Source organism: Vipera berus, assembly GCF_964194415.1.
Source record: "Vipera berus genome assembly, chromosome: 11".
Lineage (NCBI taxonomy): Eukaryota > Metazoa > Chordata > Lepidosauria > Squamata > Viperidae > Vipera > Vipera berus.
Window position 1 is genome coordinate 2,168,861 of NC_138214.1, and position 20,726 is coordinate 2,189,586.

General features: G+C 43.8%; 1 protein-coding gene across 4 annotated transcripts in view; it reads right to left on the minus strand.

Moving 5' to 3' along the window:
* Positions 1-4,515: 4,515 nt before the first annotated feature.
* Positions 4,516-20,726, minus strand: part of ATP11C (ATPase phospholipid transporting 11C (ATP11C blood group)) — a 49,607-nt gene continuing 33,396 nt past the window's right edge. The window contains exons 18-31 of one of the 4 annotated variants that reach the window (XR_014027551.1): positions 20,391-20,572; positions 19,335-19,586; positions 17,976-18,150; positions 17,638-17,740; positions 17,279-17,424; positions 16,456-16,515; positions 14,045-14,172; positions 13,605-13,740; positions 13,242-13,307; positions 12,674-12,777; positions 11,709-11,862; positions 8,717-8,805; positions 6,565-6,669; positions 4,539-4,628 (exon numbers count right to left, since the gene is read on the minus strand). Coding sequence is in view for 2 of the 4 variants with exons in the window: in XM_081336359.1 (XP_081192485.1) it covers positions 8,722-8,805; positions 11,709-11,862; positions 12,674-12,777; positions 13,242-13,307; positions 13,605-13,740; positions 14,045-14,172; positions 16,456-16,515; positions 17,279-17,424; positions 17,638-17,740; positions 17,976-18,150; positions 19,335-19,586; positions 20,391-20,572 (1,590 nt within the window). In the remaining 2 variants the exon portion in view is untranslated. Of the gene's footprint in view, positions 4,629-6,564; positions 6,670-8,458; positions 8,806-11,708; positions 11,863-12,673; positions 12,778-13,241; positions 13,308-13,604; positions 13,741-14,044; positions 14,173-16,455; positions 16,516-17,278; positions 17,425-17,637; positions 17,741-17,975; positions 18,151-19,334; positions 19,587-20,390; positions 20,573-20,726 lie in introns of those variants that run through there. The other 3 variants (XM_081336359.1, XM_081336358.1, XR_014027552.1) reach the window with 3 other exon arrangements.

Genomic DNA, 20,726 nt, shown 5'->3' on the forward strand with positions numbered 1-20,726 from the left:
ATTTGTTGAGTTTTGCCCAGTTTACGACTTTTCTTGACACGGTTATTAAGTGAATCACTGCAGATGTTAACATGGTTGTTAAGTGAATCTGGCTTCCCCCGTTGACTTTTCTTGTCAGAAGGTCACAAAAGTGGACCGCCTGACTTTGGGACGCTGCAACGTTCATAAGTATGAACCAGTTGCCAAGCATCTGAATTTTCATCACATATATTCGTGGGCATGCTGCAAAAGTCATAACTGGGATAAACGGTCATGAGTCACATTTTTTAGTTCCTTTGTAACATTGAACATTCGCTAAAAGTTCTAAATCGAGGACTAATCTCCAGCATCTCCTAAGATTCCGGGATGATTAGGAATTCTTGAAACCTTCCGGCATTTAAATTTTGCACACCAAACTCTGAAATAAAAGTGCCCTCTAAATCCGTATTTTTCAATCATAAGCCAGTTTTAAAACCAGTGGACGGCCACTTCCGGGATACATGCCTGCTGGAGAATTCTGGGAGCTGAAATCCATAGATCTTAAAAGTCACAAGACTGAAAAAAAACACCACTGCTCTAAATAACCCAAATGATAAATCAAAAGAAATCTGCTTTTCTTCCAATCTTCCCAGTTGCAATGTATGGCAGTGAAAGCTGGACCATAAGAAAGGCTGAGCGCCAAAGAATTGAGGCCTTTGAACTGTGGTGCTGGAGAAGACTCCTGCGAGTCCCTTGGACTGCAAGGTGATCAAACCGGTCAGTCCTAGAGGAGATCAACCCTGACTGCTCTTTAGAAGGCCAGATCCTGAAGCTGAAACTCAAATACTTTGGCCACCTAATGAGAAGGAAGGACTCACTGGAGAAGAGCCTAATGCTGGGAAAGGTTGAGGGCAAGAGAAGAAGGGGACGACAGAGAATGAGGTGGCTGGATGGAGTCACTGAAGCAGTAGGTGTGCGCCTAAATGGACTCCAGAAGATGGTAGAGGACAGGAAGGCCTGGAGGAACGTTGTCCATGGGGTCGCGATGGGTCGGACACGACTTCGCAGCTAACAACAACAGGCTAACTGGTTACTCTGGATGTCCCTCGAAAGCCAGTAAATTTTAAGAGATTTGCAGACTTGCTTGCTTTCTCCATTAAAATTCCTGTAGCGTGTCCTTAATTTGAAGTGATGTTGACTGCCCATAAAACGGGCAGGTAAATATTTCCACAGCTGGATGATTTTCATAAATGTCACACGTTATGACTTCACACTTGTGACTTCTCACCTCTGACTTCACACTTATCGTAAAAACAGGACCGCAGCGGCTTGTATACAAGGGGTTTACCCGCAATACCCCAATGCCCCCCCCCCCGGAACCAAGGTCATCTTGGGCGACAGATGTAGTTAAACCCATCATCAGAACATACCAAAGTTTATTGATCATTTCAAAAGAAAAGTCAAAAAAATTTTAATGAAAAAAGAGCCAGTTGCATTCATAAAATTTAACATTCCACGATTATTGTATAAAGCAACATGAATATATAAAATCACAATTGAAGTGATTAACATAGTCCTGGGTTGTCGTGGTTTTTTTTTTGTTTTTGCAAGCTGAAAAATGCACCTTAAAATCTTTATAGAATGTTTACACCCCGGCTCTGACTGTTCCCCATGTTTACACATCCTCTTTCTTATATATATTTATATATTTTTGCCTTCTGCTTTCTAATTTGCAAAGATCCATTTTGCTGGTTTGGTCAGCTGAGTACTATCAAACTGACAACCAGTCTGAGCCTGGTGAGGCATTGATACATGGTTGAATTTATAGTTACTTTTACTTTAGCTCACTAACAAACTGGCAGAGAGCACGTACCCAAAGCAGTTTTCATCATTTAACTTGGGCGGAAAAGTGAGTGCAACCCAAATTGGAGGGGACAGAATTGTCCCCGATTGTGCCAAGTCAGAACGAGCATTTTCTGTTTACCGTGATTTGTTATCTAGAACGAATCGCAAGCTTTGATTAAAACCTATCCTTTTTTCTTTTTTAAATAAAGGGGAATGATGATCATTTTTGCTGTGATGTTTCTCTGGTGGCAAGCGGCAAAATTCTAGGTGGATCAAAATAACGCAAAAATGTCAAGCATCCCCCAAAGAGATGGGCAGGTTTTCATCCAGAGCTTGTGGTTTTAAAACTATATAATTGCATTTTTGTCATGCAGCAAAACTGGGGAAAAATGTCCCCCCCCCTATTTTTAACCTAGCTCTTTTTTGGATAGGAAGACAACCAAATTGGAAACCAAATGAGCATTCTCCTGGCTTTGTTTGAACGATAAGCTAATTCTCAAAGTCCCTAGTATTTTTTTTTGTTTTTTAAAAAAGAAATATACCCTTCCCTGTTCCCCAATTAACATGGATACAGGGGTGGTTTTGGGTTACAAGCCTCAGGAAATCAATGTAAAGATCAAGACCAAGCAAGATTTTTTTTTTAAGTTGGAAAAAAATGTGGTTAGTTGACATCCCGTGGGCTTTTTACTTTGCCTTTTTTTAAAGTTCTATTTGGACTTGGGTTCAGGTCTCCATTGTTCCTTTGGTGGGAGGGGAAGGACAAAAGGGTGTTCTTAGCTTGATAGCCTTTTGCAAGGATGAAAAAAATGCAGCTTATTTGTCAGCACACTGAAAATGAAATTGCTCTTGGATGATGGGGTGGGGGGCGGTGTTTTGTTTCTAAAGGGAGGTGGCAACAGAAAAACAGTTCATTTTGTCTCCATCTCAGCAATAATTACGTGCGTTAAGGGCACTCGTAGTAATTTATCACATCCCTTCTTCTTCAGGGCTACACAAACCTTTTTCTCCGTCCCTGTCCTATTGCCAACACACTCTTTGAGTATCTTCAACCTTGCTTTGCTGGGGAAGGACTGGGTCTACATATCCAAACTTTGACTCTCTTTTGAAATCCAACTTAGATCTTCCTCCATCATGGCCCGTGTTGCCACGAAAACACTTTGTGGGAAATTTCACGATGCCACCGTTGGTGTCAGAAGGAGGGTTGTTGTTGTTGTTTTTCATGCTGCAAAGGACTCTTGCCAATTTGCCCGTGAATACATGCTTTGCTGCTCTATTCATGCAAATAGGCCTTGTGTTTGCTTTTTCTTCGGTGCGTCAAAAGATTTTACAGGACACCTTCAAAGGATGTGTAGATCGGTTGTTAAGATGTGGCATGCCTTGGAGAAAAAGTGGACCAGATGGTCATGATTAAATAGCCCAAATTGGGCTGTAGGGAACAGGTGAACACTCTAACCCGAAGATTAAGGTGGATGGATCCTTGGCCAATGGTAGATGAATCCAGGAAGGTCCAAACGAAACCAGGGCTGTTTGGGTCTAACGCAACTCCTTTGATCATCCATATTGTCTCAAGTGGGTGACCAGATAGTCACCTGCTTCTTTCCTTCTTCTGAGCAAAGTCCTAGAAAAGTGGGGTGCCTCTAGCAACTTGACCTCTGTTTCCACACTAAATGGTGACAAAACATTGATGTGAGGATCCCAGATGTTTTGTAAACCAATGTGCTAACACATCCAGAATGTATTGCTTAAGTATTCGTTCTTCCCTTTTGTACACAAGACAAAAAAAGTTTTGGGTTGGCGGTAGCCAACCAGTACAGCCCAACAAAGATGTAGACCTTACCTCCTATCAGACCTCCCACAAGTTTTGGAAGGGAACAGAATTTGCACGGCAAAATTTGACAAGCCCAATCTACCATTGGCCAAGTCTTGCACTCATGATGTTCTAACATCCAAAGTTCTTCCAGTGTTCCACAAGACCAGGATAGTCCGGGGGGGGGGGGGGAAAGAGGGTTGAAGCCCAGGCACTTTAACCAGCATGCTCTTCTGAAAATAAACAGACCTTGATTTGGATTGTGTGAAAGCCTCAAGCCAGAGGGAACAAAAGGATTGCAGAGGTGAGATTTTGGTGCATCTGATTAGCTTTCGGAGTTTTCCCATTGTGTGTTTTTTTAAAAAAGTGGCTTTTATTACATCCTTGTGGGTGCTTGCAGAAAAAGTGAATTAGCAGCGAACATGTCCATCCACATTTCCTTAATAAAACCACTGAGTTTGGTTAGGAAGAAGAGGGGGGGAAAAGATATATTTCATGACCTAATATGTTGGTAGAAGATTGGAAACACCATGAGTGCAAGGAAGCAGGCTAGACAATGTGAAGAGATACAGTCCAACTTTACGCTTGCAAAGTGAGAATTAAAATCTGTGCTCTTTTACTGGATCAGAAGGAAAGCCCAAAGCTAGAAAATAGTCATTTTTTTTCCTCGCTGACAACCCACTGCAAAACAGAAGCTGTGTCCTTTGTTTCAAAGGTCCCAAACCTCTCTTGATTTTCACCATCAAAATGGCCAGTTGGGGTCCTCAGGGCTGGCATTAAGAGGATAGTGGGAGAGATCAAACACAAGTCTTCTGGATTTTGCACCCATTTTTAAAAAGGCAAAACAAAGCAATGTCCCTTTTTTTTCCAAACAGCAGAATTATAATTGTTGCATTTGAAGAATCCTGAGGTGGCGTTCAGCCAGGTGAGTGAGGGTCTCTCTGGGTTTCACCTCTGCGGAATGGCTGTTCTCTAGCTGCTTGTATGAAACCAGCATCGGCAACTCCAAAGGGTCGGGCTGTTTAAAATCAGACAGATAGGCAGACACACACACACACACACCACACACAAAAACAGAAGAGAGAGGGAAAGAGAGCCGTTTAGCCACATTGCTGCTACTGCTGCTGTTACCGCTGTTTGCAAAGACGACAAAATGATCAGGTATTTGGACTGCATGCCAACACATACTAGATTTATAATACTTCAGGAGGAAAAGAAAATTGTAATTTCCAGAATGCCAAAAACGTATTTTCAATGAAAGAAGTATGCAATTAATCTTTGGGTTATTATCGAACAAGTGCTGAGATTTCGATGAACTAATCAGCTATGAGCTTTACTAAGTTATACTATAAAAATAGAAGCATTATATTTCTCTACAGGTAGATAGTGAAATTTTTCACAGAGGGTTATATAAAATCAGAAATCAGAGAAAAACTAGGCTTAGTATGAAAGCATTCCTATTTCTAGGAATTGCATTATTTGTGCTAAAGGTGGGTGCATTAGTGAACTAAATAATCAAGTTTGCCAGAAAATGCATCATAGTCTTTTGGGTTCCAGGAGGGATTCAAAGAAAGAGAAGGTGATAAAGGAAGATGACAAAAAAAGAGACCGTCATACTAAAGGATGACGAATGAACTGGAAAAACAGAAAAACAGAACAAAGATGTAGAAATTTCTCAAGTAGCAAAACCTTTTACGTGTCTAATGCCAAGATCTACAACAAGAGTTTTAAACAGAAGCAGCTAAAGTTACCTGCATGGAAAGAAAGAAAGAAAAGATAGATAGGAAGGAAGGAAGGAAGGAAGGAAGGAAGGAAAGAAGGAAGGAAGGAAGGAAGGAAGGAAGGAAGGAAGGAAGGAAGATTCCTATTCATTCTCTGTCAAGTCTTTCACATCTGTCCTCAAGAGCACAGATGTCAAGTACATGATCATCCCAATGTTGCAGAAAGCAGCTTCAGGCATGTTAGGGCCAAGAAAGCAAAGCTATATTTCCAAACACCAGGTTGAGCCCCCATAGATGTCAGTTTGAACCCCTTCCTTCAGAATAACAGAAGAGTTGCAAGGGATCTAGTCCAATCTCATGTTCAAGCAGGAGACCCTAGACCATTTCAGACAAATGGTTGTCCCATCTCTTCTTAAGAAACCTCCAGTGTTGGAGCACCTAGAATTTCTGGAGGCAAGTTGTTCCACTGTTTGTTCTCTCAGGAAATTTTTCCTTAGTTCTAGGTAGCTTCCCTCCTTGATTAGCTTCCATCCATTGCTTCTTCTCCTGCCTTCAGGTGCTTTGGAGAATACAGTAGCTTGACTCCCTCTTCTTTGGGGCAGCCCCTTAAATATTGGAAAACCTCTATCATGTCGCCCCTCACCCTTCTTTTCATTAAACCAGGCATACCCAATTCCTGCAACCGTTTTTCATATGTTATAGCCTTCAGTCCCCTAATCATCTGTGTTGCATCTTGATTACCTTGATTACTTTAATTTTGATTAGAGATGGCAAAACTTTGGAAATATCATGTGAGATTGGACAACTGGCACCTACAAGACTAGAGGAGAGGGAGGGTTGACGGTCTGGTGCAGAAGGTAAATATTATAAAAGCAGGAAACCTACAGCAGAAAGCGGACAATCACGTCCCTTGAACTTCTGAGCCATTAGCAGAACACGTCCATCCTTCCTAAGACAATAAACCCTTTTTATGTGCAACCCAGGGGTTGCAAAAACTTAACACATATTTTGATGCTCTCAAATGTGCCATAGAAGCTCGCATGAAAACGAAGCCTTCCAATTTTAATTTTTATTATAAAATTACGGCAGGTGATGTACTTGTGTTCTGCTGGGCTAAGATAGTATCATGACAGCTGAGATTAAAGAATCATATCTAGATATATATTCAACTGATTCCAGGAATTACTTGGTTATTTTCATGCCTTCCAGGAGCGTTTGGGAGAAGGGAAATACCTGCTATGACATATTAGATGTTTCTGAGAACGTTCTTAGAAACAGAGGCCTGGCCGATGATCTGGCTGATGCTGAATCCCTTGCAATTTTTCTGCGAGGTCTTCTCTGCAAATGGCGAGGCAAAAATAAAATGAAGGATATGAGCGGGCATTTGTTTTAAGCAGTGAGGTTTGGCTTTGAGAAACTAATTTGGTTCCTCAATATGAAACTAAAAGGAAGTAAAAATGAAAGGTTAAGGTTAAGAGAAACCCACAATGATGTCTAAGAGACCTTTCGTTTGGAACCGGAGACAAATTTGGTTGCCACTTTGCTTTTTGTTTGGATGGGAAGAACTTCCCATTAACAAGAACTTCCTGGTTCAACAAAGGCCAGGACAGTATTTCTCAATCTTAGCAACTTTAAGATGGGTGGACTTCAACTCCCAGAATTCTCCAAACTGGAGAATTCTGGGAGTTGAATTCCACCCACCTTAAAGGTGCTGAGGTTGACCAGGGGACCAAGAGTTTCGATATACTGAGTTCCTTTTACTGTAGGAATTAGAAACTAGTCCATCTTCCTTTCTTTTGGATGGAACCCAACAGTTGGCCAGCAGGTTAACAGGAACTGACTAGTTCAAATCATAGCAAAGCATGGCAATGACCACTGAGCTTGGCTAGATTATGAAGGATCTGGATTGGATCTGGCTAGAGTTTGACCTAAAGAAGAGACAGTCCATATTCCATCAACAGAAGAGAATCTTCTCCACAATGGACTTGGCTGTCTTGCAGAACATTTCCATCTGTATGGTTGGTTCCTAAAGTCTATCTGAGTTTGTCTTGGTCTGTAAATTATTACCTAGGCTTATAGTGGTCATCTTTTCATTCATGCTTTTAAGCATTTCCCTGATTTGTATAAATCTCTTTTCATTTAGAGTTGGCGCATTTCTACAGAACAGGACACACAACTGATTCACGTTAAGTCAAGAAGTTTATTCTGGAACTTGCAACCTTCTATTTCGATCCTGCCAACCATCTGTAGCCCATCACTACTAAAATCACCAGCTATCTTCCATCCACAGCTTTGGGACAATACCTTTGGGGTCCTGCAAACCTACCTTTGCTTTACAGGCTGCTGGTCTATCAACAGTCATTGCATTCAGAAACACCTCTGAATGCATGCAAAACCTCATTTTCCTTATCAGAAGAATTCTTGATGTAACTTCTCCCAATTCCACACGTTCGAAAGTAGTAAGGCAGATGTCTCCAGTATGCTGAAGGAGAAAGAGCTCGTAGCCCACTGAATGTGAGGAATCCAGTCTTGGCAAACTACTCCATCCAGGTGAAAAGCTGCTTCCTTGCCTTGCTAGACCACCTTTTAACTAGCAAAGACTCCTCCCCATTTTTAAAAAACTGCTTCCAGAATTTTGAAATACCGGTAATAGAAAAACTTTGTAGCTTGGCTTTTAGATTTTGGCTGTGGTTTGTTCTCCAAGCTTGTTTTAATATAATTCCTGAATGTTTCTTTACTAAACTAGTTAACATCATCAGCAAGATTTTCTTCTCCTGTTCTCTTTAGCTCACAACTGACCACAGTGGCACATAAGACACACATAAGTTTGGGAACGAAACATTCAGGAATTATATTAAAACAAGCTTGGAGAACAAGCCACAGTCAAAATGCTTCCAGAATGCTAAGATGTTAGCCTTTCAGCCTGGAGTGGTCCCATCACTTCCATCCTTTTGAGACACCATCTCTGCTTCTTACTGCAAAGGCAATCTTGGTGGCCTCTATCAATTGATCCCCAGCAGGGATTCGGGAGCAAAACCATCCAGTACACCTAATTTTGGCACATTAATGCAGAGGGCTGCTTCCTCCTGCAGATGCTGGAATTGCAATTTCACGATGTTTCAACTACCCTACGGTGACACGGGCAGGGAAGGAAAGAGGGCGGAGATGAAGAAAAAAAAAGGGAATGGCAATTAAGCAGGGCTTTGGAACTGCAGCAAATATGTGAAGTGTTCCTTCTTTTTTAAAAAAAGAAAAAGAAATAAAAAGCAAAGCAAAGCAGAATGCAAGGGAGACAGATAAGCGCATTATCAAAAGGTCAGACGCCCAGAAAGAAAGCAAAGGAGCGACGCGGCGAATGGCAGCTTATTAAAAAGAAGAAAATCACCTTATTCATTCAGAGAAACTGTGATTACTGGAGGTTTGAGAGAGGACGAAGATAGTAGATGTTCCCGAGGAAGGAAGACGCCGGGTTACCTGGTTCACGATGAGACAAAAGGAAAGTGGGAAATTGGAGACAGAGAGAGAGAGAGAGAGAGAGAGAAAAGAGAGAGAAGGAGGGAGGGAGGGTGGGAGGGAGAAAATCAGACAGGTGGAAAAAGCAGGACAAAAAATAATGTATTACAAATTAGTTTTTTTTTTACTCCGGTATGTTTTTTTTTAATGGAGGAAGAGTACTGATAATAAAAGTTGAGAACAGAAAGGACGTGTTAGAAAGAAACGGCGAGGTTGGGGATGGGGGCCAGGTAGCTTTTGATAGGAAGGCTGTCAGTAACGATGGCACCACAATGGTGATTTCTAACAAGGAGGAATAGCAGGTCTTTTTCTGCACCGCGTTGCTTCTCTTGCCGTAGTCAAACTTCAGAATTTAACTCTCTGCAAAACTGGAGTTTGGCGCAGTCAGTCAAATGGGAAGCCAGACATTTGAGGCAGCTTCTTCACCGGCACCTCATGTCTGAGAAAGCGTGCTCTTGGACAGAGAGGCTCTATTTAAAGTTCTGGAGATCTGTCCTGCTGTGCAATTGGTCGGAGAGAGATTCTCCGATCATCCAGGTCACGGTTGTCCCAAAGATGCTTTTCCGAAAGGCAACTGGGCTTTCTTGTCTGTTTTTTTCTTTGAAAATGTTTCGCTTCTTCACTTCTGACTTCAAAGAAACCAAAGAAGCTTCTTGGATGAGAAGCAAAACACTTTCAAAGAGACAATCTGAAAGGCCTCCAAGCTGGTGGTCACCATCACTTTCAGGCTGCAGTAGGTCCACTAAGGAAGGGTCAGGCAAGTCTGGCCCGGAAAGTTTGGGGAACTCTGCTTTAAAGAAGCGCTTCTCAACCATAGCACTTTGAAGCTGCATGGACTTCGACTCCCATAATTCCCCAACCAACATGGAGGTCTGGATGTCGAAGTCCACCCAGCTTAGAGGTGGAAAGATAGAGAAACTCAGCTTCGAACCATCTAAGCTGATGGCCCTCGGCAGATTTCAAAGGTTCACTATGCATTGGGTAGAGAAAAAGCAGTAGGGTCCTGCAACAGGGCAGGGGTTGGACTAGATGGCCTCTGGGTTCATTCCAGCTCTTAGGTCCCATGATAAGGGACCCTCCCATTTGTCCATACCTCCCACCAGAAGCTCACCCCAACCCCACCAGAGGTGGCTCTACAAGGGATGGGAAACATCTCTCATTGCTCCCCAGTTGCAATTTTGCAACCATTTTGTGTTGCAGCCCCATCCTCCCTTCTCTTCCTTTGGCTCTTTGCAGATTGAAAATGTGAGGACCTGACCATTGTCTCCACGAAGAGAGACAGAACAATGCCACAAATAGTCCTTCCGTAGCCTCCATTTTGTTTTTTTTTTAGAAAAAGCAAAACATTGTGTTTCCACTTTGCTTTCCCCTCCTTCCTGTTTTACGGTTTTTGCTTGCTTTTGTCTTTGGTTAGAAGTTGGGTGGCTATATCAATGTTTTTTTTTTTGCTTTTTAAAAGAAATAAATTGTATACTCTGGCAAAAACTATTCTTCCAACACATTCTTTGTGTAAAGTTTACTGGAAAACTACATTTACAAGCCAACACAAAGCAGAGGTCTCCGTTTTACATCTCCCTGTAACAAACCCACTCCCTCCCCCACCCCAAAAGACCCCGCTAACACATCAAACGGACAAAATCCCTCTGGAGAGTCCCAACTGCAACACCTTACAAGACAAAATAATAAAAATAATGTCTTAAATTCATGCTCAAGTGTGGACTGAAACCTCAGCGCCTTAGTTGATCTTAGTTTAGTGAAGTCCCAGTTAAGGCTTCAGTCTCAAGCTTTGCATTTTCTCTCTCTCCTCAACTAACCACACCTTAAACGGCCTCCGCTTTTCCCTTCTCAGGTGTAACCGCAGTAGCTCTTCCTACTTATGCGGCCTCAAACCAAGCTCAGGCATAACCAGATTTCTCCTTTCCCAGCTGTTTCTGAAACAAACTCCAGATAAGGCTGGAGAAGGAAATGAATGAATGCACCAGCCGTGACTATGCTCCTAAGTTTCAGAATGGGTGTTTTCAGCCACAGTTCATTTGAGTTCCTTGTCTCCAGGACCTCAAATCTGGGAAAAATAAAACTGGCACGAAACGGCAGATTGATCAGCGCTGGCAGTGGACTCTTCATTGAGACTCAAGCTTCATTGCAAAGCGTGGGATGTTGAGAAAGAGAAAGAAACTCAGTCCCTCTAAGGAGACCACTTTTAAAAATTCAACCGGCATGTTTTGGGGATCTGCTCTCCTGCAGAGGAGAGAGGAAAAGCAGGGTGCTGAGATTTCAACTGGTTGAGGGCCTCCTAGACCGGAGGTCCCCAATCTTGGTCATTTTATGACTTGTGGACTTCAACTCCCAGAATTCCTCAGCCAGACGTCTGGGAGTTGAAGTCCACAAATCGTAAAGTGGGCAAGGTTGGAGACCACTTGTCCTAGACTAAATTCTTCTTTCTTGAAAACAAGGCACAGAGAGAAATATCTATTCTGGACTTGGTTCCAGCTGAATTCCCTAGAAGGCAAAGTTTGAATGGGAGGTTGTAGTTTTGGGAAACTGGATGGATCTGGATGGATTCTACCAGGATGACATGTTTGATGGCTAATCTATCTTCAGACAGAAAGAGGGGGACTGCTAAACACCAGCTACCCTTCTGTTTGCTTGTCCGCTGCAGCTGAGTTGAACCAGATGGGAATTGTTTGAACATTCAGGAGAAAGCAAAAAAAAAAAAAGAAAGAAAAAGAAAAAAATTGTTGTTTTTTTAAAAACAAAACACAACCACCGCAGGGAACACCTGTTGTCCGTGATTTCGCTTGAGGCCTGGCTTAGAAGAGTGGGATCCATTCTTCAACTTCACAGGCTTTCTGTTCCAGTCTTACCTCGCTGCTTTTCCTTTTCAGGTGTCTAAAGATGAGGCCGATGACCTCCGGGAGGAGGGAAATGAAGATCAGGCAGACGATCGCCAGCCAGGAGGAGGCGAAGGACAGCAGCTGGGCGAAAACGTGATGCATCCGTTGCTGCTTCAAGAAAGGCCTGGGAGAAATGGAAGAAGGGAGGGAGGGAGGGAGAGGGAGAGAGAGAGTGAGTGAGTGTTGTGGTGGTTAAAATTACAAGTCCATCCTGCGAGGAACTGGGATCAAGATTCCAGGCCCTTCCGCCCTATCCTGGGTTAATCCATCCCTTTCTGCAAAAGTATGTGGGGAAGACCTTGGGAGACTGGGCCAAGAAACCCGGCCAAGGGATCGGTCAGAGAAGAGATAGTGGAGTCTGCAGCTGTAGAGCGGGTGGAAGGAATAGCTCGGGAGGGACCCTTCTCAGGCTGTAAAAGAGGCAGAAGGAGAACCGAAAGATTCGGTCCACGTTGCTTTACATTACAGTAGAGTTCACTCATCTGCTTGGGATTCCTGTCTGATTCACCCCATGAGGTCACATTAAGAGACAGCGTAGCCTGCAGCTGTAGAACGCACAGAGGAGAAAGCTCAGTAGGGACCCCTCCTAGTTTCTCAGATGGCGGGAAAGTTCTGCTGATTCTGTCATTCTAATTTTACATTAAAGTAGAATTGGCTCATCTGGTTGGGATGCTTGTCTCGTTCGCCCCATGAGAACGACACATGCCTCATACTAGCCCTCTGAGATGGTCATCTCTGAAGCCACTTCAGTTTGGAGGGCATTTTTGAGGAGTAAAGACAAACAGTCACCTCCAACATTTCCTTCCAAGACCCAGAGATAGCTTAAAGTAGGGGGCCCCGTCCATTTCAAACTGGCTTAAAGGTTAGGACTCTTCAGAGGAGTTGGCGAAGGGACCACCTTGTGCTGGTGACCCGTGAAGTCTTAGCATGCTTACCAAATGATGCCTCCCCAGAAGAAGGAGAAAAAGACATAAAAAATCAAGGACCCCCAGATGACAAAATGGTTCATCCATGTCCAGAACCGAGTATCTAATGCCAGCTATGGAAAAAAGAAACAAGAAATTGAACATTCCTACCTTGACTTCACATTGCACTGATTTTTATTGAGCCTAATTAAAACCATCACCACCACTTTCAATCTGGCCCATTCAAGAGGAGTTGGCCTTGAGGACAGGCGTCACTGAGATCAGGGCAAGAATTTAATCTCGCCAAGATCTGTAATATCAGACCCAGCCTGTCAAAGGTGACTAATAATAATAATAATAATAATAATAATAATAATAATAATAATAATAATAATAGGATGCAATTCCAAAACAACTGGAGCACCAGTTGAACACCATTGGAATTGACAAATTCGTCATCAGTCAATTGCAAAAAGCGGCCTATTGACTACTCGATAGGTACTCAAAAATGCCAAACCCAGTCTGAACATCTGGCTGACCATGCGATGATTAATAACAACAACAACAAAAACAACAACAACAATAATAGAGTGCTAACCTTTAGTGTGACTGTAAAGACCAAGACAGTGAAAACCATCGTTCCAAACGTCCAGAGCCCTGCCATCTGAAAAACATGACGTCAAAACTTGCAATTAAGAAATACTGCTGGATTCTGCCTTGAAAACAACAGTACCTGTTAAGATAAATACAGGTTTAAAATAAATACACTTTAAATAAGACGTAGCCAGAGGGAGCATTGACTGGATGTACGGAAGTACGTTGCCTATTCCTTTATAGGAGCATCAAAGAGATAGAGGTAACATTATGGCCTGTGTTGCCACATACAAACACACACCTACCAAGCAAACACACAAATGCACCCCAATCCCTATCACAAAGAACTAGGTCTTTCAGACCTCACCTTTCCATTGTCCTCTATAGAGGCAGATTGAAAAAGGAAGTAAGCACCAAAGAAAAAGACGCAACCATCAAAAAGGCCCAGGAAGGTCCAGTAGACAAAAGGCTTCAACTGGAGCATAGCGTTGTCAGAAACATTCCTAGCAAGAAAAACACAAATTTGAACCTCAAATACAGGCCAGGACATCAGAAATGCAAGCTACTTCCAAAAAAAAAAGTCTTCAAAAGGAGAAATGGAGCAGATCAGAAAGATCTGAGAAGCGAGGTTCAGCAAAATAAGACCAAGTTTCCACTTTGGAGCTGTTCTGAGACCTGGAGGAGGAGGAGGAGGAGGAGGAGGAGGAGAAGGAGGAGGAGGAGGAAGGAAGGAAGTGTAGGGAGGAAGAAAGGAAGGAAGGACAGAAGGAACGGGGAGGAGGAGGAGGAGGAGGAGATCATACTCACAAATACAACTTTGGGAACGTCATCAAGACATCAATAGGGACATGCTGTTCCAGGAGACTGTAGGCCACAATTGGCAGGGAGGTGAAGCAGATGTTGAACATGGTCAGGTAAGCTGCATCATAGAGAGGCTGGAGTGAAAAAGAGAAGGACTTGAGCGTTATATATTGCATCTGGCTTCCTGAATAGAATAAAGGAGGAGAAGCATCATTCATGGTTTCCTGAAATGTCCAGAGTGAGCTGTGAGAAAAATATAACCTTGACTTTTTTTTCTTAGCATAGACACGCTACGATTCATCAACCCGATCACCAGCAAGACTACACCTCGGGGCGAGACAACCACTCTTGTGCTGTTATTGTTTGGCAAAATGCCTTGAAACCTTTTGAGGAACAAAGTCAGAGGCAACCGAAGGCAGCGTGTCAGCATTGTTCCGCCCCACTTGCAATGTCCCAACACCTGGAAAGTACAAAACCCGCTCTCTCCGAAGTAGCAAAATCACGCTCACGAGTCCAGCTGGGATACGACCTGGTGGAACCCGAGCATTTGTTTGCTCATTATCTCCTCCCAAATGAGATTTTCCAGAACAATGGCTCTTTGGCAAGCCTTGCTAATGAGGCAGCTCCGGTGCACCTCACCTAAAGAAGACAATCAGGCGGGCAGAGGAAGGGGGACGATTCCTTCTTGCTGAAAGCAGGGGGAAAACACACACACACACACACACACCCAAGCCTTGGAGGGCAGCTGCAGGCCACTTCCTCCTCCTCCTCCTCCAACCACGATGGGGACAGCTGTGAAACGGCCTCGGCTCATTCGGGGGAACAATCATTCAAACCTGCAATTGCTGGGACTTCTCCCGCACAACAGCTTCCCCGTTCACACCTGCCCTTTGCAGGAGAGTCAGTTCAATGCAGGAGCGGTTTGAGCTTGCAAAGGGGATTCTATTGTTACCGTGGGGTCTTTTTTCCCCCAAAAGATCCCAGCTGCCTGCAATTAGTGCAGGTTCGCGTCCCACCAGGCTCAAGGTTGACTCAGCCTTCCATCCTTCCGAGGTAGGTAAAATGAGGACCCAGATTGTTGGGGGCAATTAAGCTGACTTTGTAATAATGCCGCTTGGGGGTGTGTGTGTAAAAGCCCTAATAAGCAGCCATATACATAGAATGAAGGCTACTGCTAAGCTTGTAAGCCGCCCTGAGTCTTCGGAGAAGGGCGGGATATAAATGGATTTTTTTTTAAAAAAAGGGAGGGAGGGTAGGGAGAGGGATGCCCGCAGCTGCATTTTGCTCTTGAGAAAAGGACAAAGAGGGAGGCTGAAGGAGCAGCTTAAAAAAAAAGAAGACAAAATGAAAGGCATTATCTATACAACTGGAGAAAGCTTCTTCTCCCAGTCGTCCAAACTGGGAAGGGCCACAGACTGGCCCCTCCTTCACAAAAATAACACCAAGCTTCCAGTCCCCAAATGTGCAAGAATTTTGGTCACCCCAAATTACTTATGGCTTCAACTGATCCCGGAATTTTGGTTGTTAACTTGTGGCAATTGTGGAATGGCCATATGACTGGGCTCGATTTTATATAACCGTTTTAGGGCAGTTGTTAAATGAGTCACATGGTGACTAAGTGAACCATGTGGTTGTTGAGTCCAAATCCAGCTTATCCAATGGGCATCTTTGGCCTCAAAATTGCAAAAAAGTGTAATAATAATAATAATAATAATAATAATAATAATAATAATAATAATAATAATAATAATAATAATAATAATAATAATAAAGTTGGAAGGGACCTTGGAGGTCATCTAGTCCAACCCCCTGCTCAGGCAGGAAACCCTATACCATTTCAGGCAAATGGCTGTCCAGTCTCTTCTTAAAAACCTCCAGTGTTGGAGCATTCACCACTTCTGGAGGCAGGTTGTTCCACTGGTTAATCATTCTCACTGTCAGGAAGTTTCTCCTTAATTCCAGGTTGCTTCTCTCCTTGACGAGTTTCCATCCGTGGCTTCTTGTCCTGCTTTCAGGTGCTTTGGAGAATAGCTTGACTCCCTCTTCTTTGGGGCAGCCCCTGAGACATTGGAACACTGCTATCATGCCCCCCTTGTCCTTCTCTTCATTAAACTAGATATACCCAATTCCAGCAACCATTCCTTATATGTTTTAGTCTCCAGTCCCCTAATCATCTTTGATGCTCTTCTCTGCACCCTTTCTAGAGTCTTTCTAGAGTTATAAAACTTGATCACATCACCATGAGATGCTGCAACCAGTCCTAAACCCGAGATGGTTGCTGAGCACCTGAAACGCAATCATGTGACTGGAGGGGCGGTACAGTTGATAGTTTCTTTGAACAGTCACTAAGCAACCCGTCCTAAGTTGAGGACTACTTTTTGATCACAACGTCAGTAACGACACACATGGCCACCTACCTGCTGTGAAAAGCCGCAGAAAAACTGATATAAAAACTGTGGGAAAATGAAGCAAAGATTCTAAAAGAAATATGGGGAGGGGGGAGTAGGGGGGAGAGACAGAAAAAAAACATGTTAGCAAGAAAACCAGATGATGTAAATGTTGCTTTTGCATTTACAACTGCTCCCTTTAAATATTCTATCCCAGCCTTTTGCTATCTACGTTCGGCTCTCAATTCCCATCAGATTGGCCTGAGGGTGGACAGTGCTTACCATTTTTCAATCCTCTTTTGTTATTCTTTAGATCATATTTTTGCATTAGACTTTTATGTCTTATATCTTTATGTACTTTTGGTGGAGTAGAGTTGAGTAGAGTGGAGTGGAATGGAAAATAGAACAGAACAGAATATGGAATGGAATGGAATGGAATAGAATAGAATAGAATAGAATAGAATAGAATAGAATAGAATAGAATAGAATAGAATAGAATAGAATAGAATAGAATAGAATAACTGAACAGAAGTAATCCTCAAGTTATGACTGCAATGGAGTCTTCTAAACAATCGGTCATAAGTCGAGGACTACCTGTAGAATGGATTGGAGTAATTGGACGTCAGTGTGATGTTCACAAAGGGCAAGTCCTGCACTCCATCATGCTGTCCACCATCATTTCACTTTTGCCCTCTACCCCAAGGATCCTGCTGACTCTGCCACCTTCTTCCAAGAGTGTTTTGCTTCCCTGTTAACCTTCTGCTGAGCATCCCCCAAGGCCTGGCAGTGGCATAGTCCCCCCCTGCCTGCCATCCCCTTGACCCCCCCCAAACCAACCTGCCATTCCATTTACCTTATAGAAGAAATATTGTACAAGATGGGAGATTCGGACATAATACAAATGCCCGTGTGCCAAGAGCAGTCTTTTCAAGTGTTTAAACTTGGGGATGGCATAGTCGCTGTTCCGGGCGGCTTGGCGTCCCTCTTTTCCCTTGATACCTGGCCGAGGAGAAGAATGGAGCAGGTCAGCCCTGCACGTCAGAGGCCTCAATATCATGATCAGCCAGAAGTTGATATAAACTCTTTCAGCCTAGCTCCGATATGTTTGTGGAGCTCATATGAACTGTTTCCTTTGACCAAGGGTCTCTGAACGTGGCAACTTTAAGATTTGTGGACTTCAACTCCCAGAATTCCTCAGCCAGCCATGCTTACCGATGCCCACGTGAGCTTCCAAAATCATGCTGACGTCATTGGCCCCGTCCCCGACAGCCAGTGTGATGGGACTGCCTTTGGAATTCTTCACCATGCGGACGATCTACAGGGCAGAGAGATGGATGGTGGATCAGGAGAGGTTGGTTCAGATATTCATCACCCAACTTTGAACCAGTTTCGCAAGGACTACACCACCCTGAAAAATGAACTCAAGACTAGACCAGACATTTGTGGCCACTGGCTTCCCAAAAGAGGTGCTTCACCAGCAGAAAGGATGCCGTGCAAGGTTCTGCTGGGAGAGGAAGTGGCCTGGCTCACTACCGAGGACATTAACGCACCTGAGCCTTTTGCAACGGGGCCATCCGACAGCACAAGACGGCGGTGCATTTCAGGCAGATCTGAAGGAAGATGTTCTTGTAATGGGAGAAGTTGGAATCCTGCGAAGGGTTCAGGATCAGGGAAAGGGTGGCCCCATCAATGACCAGCCCATAGTCAGAACCGGACACCCAGTTTCTAAACAGAGAAAGGCGACTTGTTGGCTGGAGACCTTGATATTATTAATTTATTTATTTTATTAATTCAATTTGTATACCGCCCTATTCCCGAAGGACTCAGGGAATGACTCCAGCTGTATCCAAAAAGAGCCAAGGAGGAAAAAATGAGGATGAATGAAACTCAAAGAGTAGCAAACCCTCCTATTCTTCTGGCTGTTTTAATTCCTTTAAGAGTCAGACATGTAGGAAAATGTGTTTTAGGTGCTACTTAAATGAATTTCCCTTCTTTAGCTGAGAAGAAAGATATGGAAAAATTGCATTTCTGGGTTCTCTGCAAGGAAGACATCAAAGCAGGAAAACAAGGAGAACTTAAGATATCCAGCAGCTTGGTTTAATGGGGCTAAGGCAGGCCAAACTGAGATCAGCTCTTATAATAAAAGTTGATGCACTTGGGAAAATGTGAGTTGCAAATATCTCAGGTTACAAAAGTCCACCCTCATGGATCTCTCATCTCTCTCTACCCCTACATCAGTGATGGCGAACCTTTTAGAGAACGAGTGCCCAAACTGCAACCCAAAACCCACTTATTTATCACTGGGTGCCAGGTGGACGTGGCCTACTGGGTGGGTGTGGCTGTGGTGGTCATGGAAGATTGGGTGGGTGTGGCCAAGGTGGGTGTGATCACCTCAATGTCGCTTGTGGGGAGGGGCACCTATGGGGAGCAGCTGGTTGAAGAGGGACAGTTGCCACCTCCGAGGCATGGCGCGGGTGCCCAAAGTGAGGGCTCTGAGTGCCACCTCTGGCACCCGTGCCATAGGTTCGCCACCACTGCCTTAGATCAAAGATCTCCAAATCTGGCAACTTTAAAGACTTGTGGACTTCAACTCCCAGAATTCCTCAGCCATGGATTCTGGCTGGGGAATTCTGGGAGTTGAATTTCACAAGTCTTTAAGTTGCCAAGTTTTGAGACCCCTCTGCTAGATTATTGCAAAGATTATTGCTGCAGTGGCAGTTAACCCATCTCCCAACCCTTCAAATCGATGCTTCTCAATCTCAGCAACTTTTAAGAGGTGTGGACTTCAGCTCCCAGAATTCGCTAGCCTGCACCTATAGCTCAGGAATTCTGGGAGTTGAAGTCCATGTTTCTTACAGTTGCTGAGGTTGAGAAACACCGCTTCGGTTACTGCTTAGGGTCCCACTCACTTTTTCCCTTGGGGCGCGTCAGTCACCAACTTTTTGTGATACTCCAGCAGCAGTTCATGAAGCTGCTCCATTTTCCTGCCCCCTTCCTCCACCGTTTTCGCTGTCAACAGCAGGAGCTCTGTGCTGGTGTGGAAGAGGCGACAAGCATAGCAGGTGGCTTGGGCCGTCTCCAGCTTGTCTCCCGTCAGCACCCAGATCTTCATGCCTGCCGCATGGAGGGCTTCGATGGTTTCTGCTGCAAAATCCTGGAGTCTGCAGGAAAATCGGTGGAAAGGACTCAACCAATGGGTGGGGATCTTCCTCAAAGCTCACTCTCTATTTTGCCTTTTTCCCAAAAAGGACAAATCACTGGATTTCTTTTGTTTCAGAAAAGGGGTCCTTCAGAACACGTAGGAAGGAAGCAGTTGAGTTACACACATCAACCCACTGAGGACAGCAAAGACAAGAAGACCATGTAGAAGAAATCTAATCTGGATCAACACAGAATTAAAAGTGGGTCTTCTCCATCCACTTCTCCATGTAACCTCTTAGAAGGATTTTTCCATTTTTGGAGCCTGATTTGCCAAGTCAATCTTCCCTCACCTGACACTCTGGTCTCGAAGTCCCATCTTCTGAAGCTAGCTTAGGTACTTAACCTATCAAACATTTCTATCATGGCATCTTTGACTGGTATGAGCAGTTGTGGTTAATTACAGCATGGGGTACGTTAAATCATTCAAGTGGCAAATTAATTCTGGAGTGCCTTTTGGGGCACCAAATTTAATTTAAAAAGCTTTTTTTTAAAAGTAGCACTTCATTTATCCCTCTCCTTCCCTCGGCTCTTTGAGAAAAAGATGAGAAGGGGGTGGTCCCCACATTTTCCGAATGCAGAAAGTTTGACAAAGAATGGTCTACAAAGCATGCCTCCTACTCATGGGGCTACTAAATTGGCAAATTCAATGTTTCCCACTTGAACAGAAGAATCTGGGCACATCACACCTTCATCTGATTAAAGCTGCTGATTAAAATAGGTTGGGACGGCACAATGGGTTATCCTAACTAGCCAGTGAGGCTTACTTGTCTTCTACAGCAGTGGAGCCAATTAGATGCATGTCCTTCTCAATTTCATCAAAGACCTTGGCCATCCTGGCTTCTCGGTTGTGTAAGGCCACGGTGGCTTCCTTAATCTGGGCCTCTAGAACCTTGTAGACTGCGGGAGGTATTTCTTTGTAGGCCACACAGAGAGTCCGATAGCCGTCCTGAGAGACAACAAACAGAAGATGTGATCCCTGAAGCCAAGACATTCCAGAAGAGAGGCATCCAGAGCCATTCTGCAACATAGTTCACCATCTCTTAAAATAGGCCAGACTGGATAAGGTAGATGACAAACGCAACCTGAAGGAAGCACTGTGC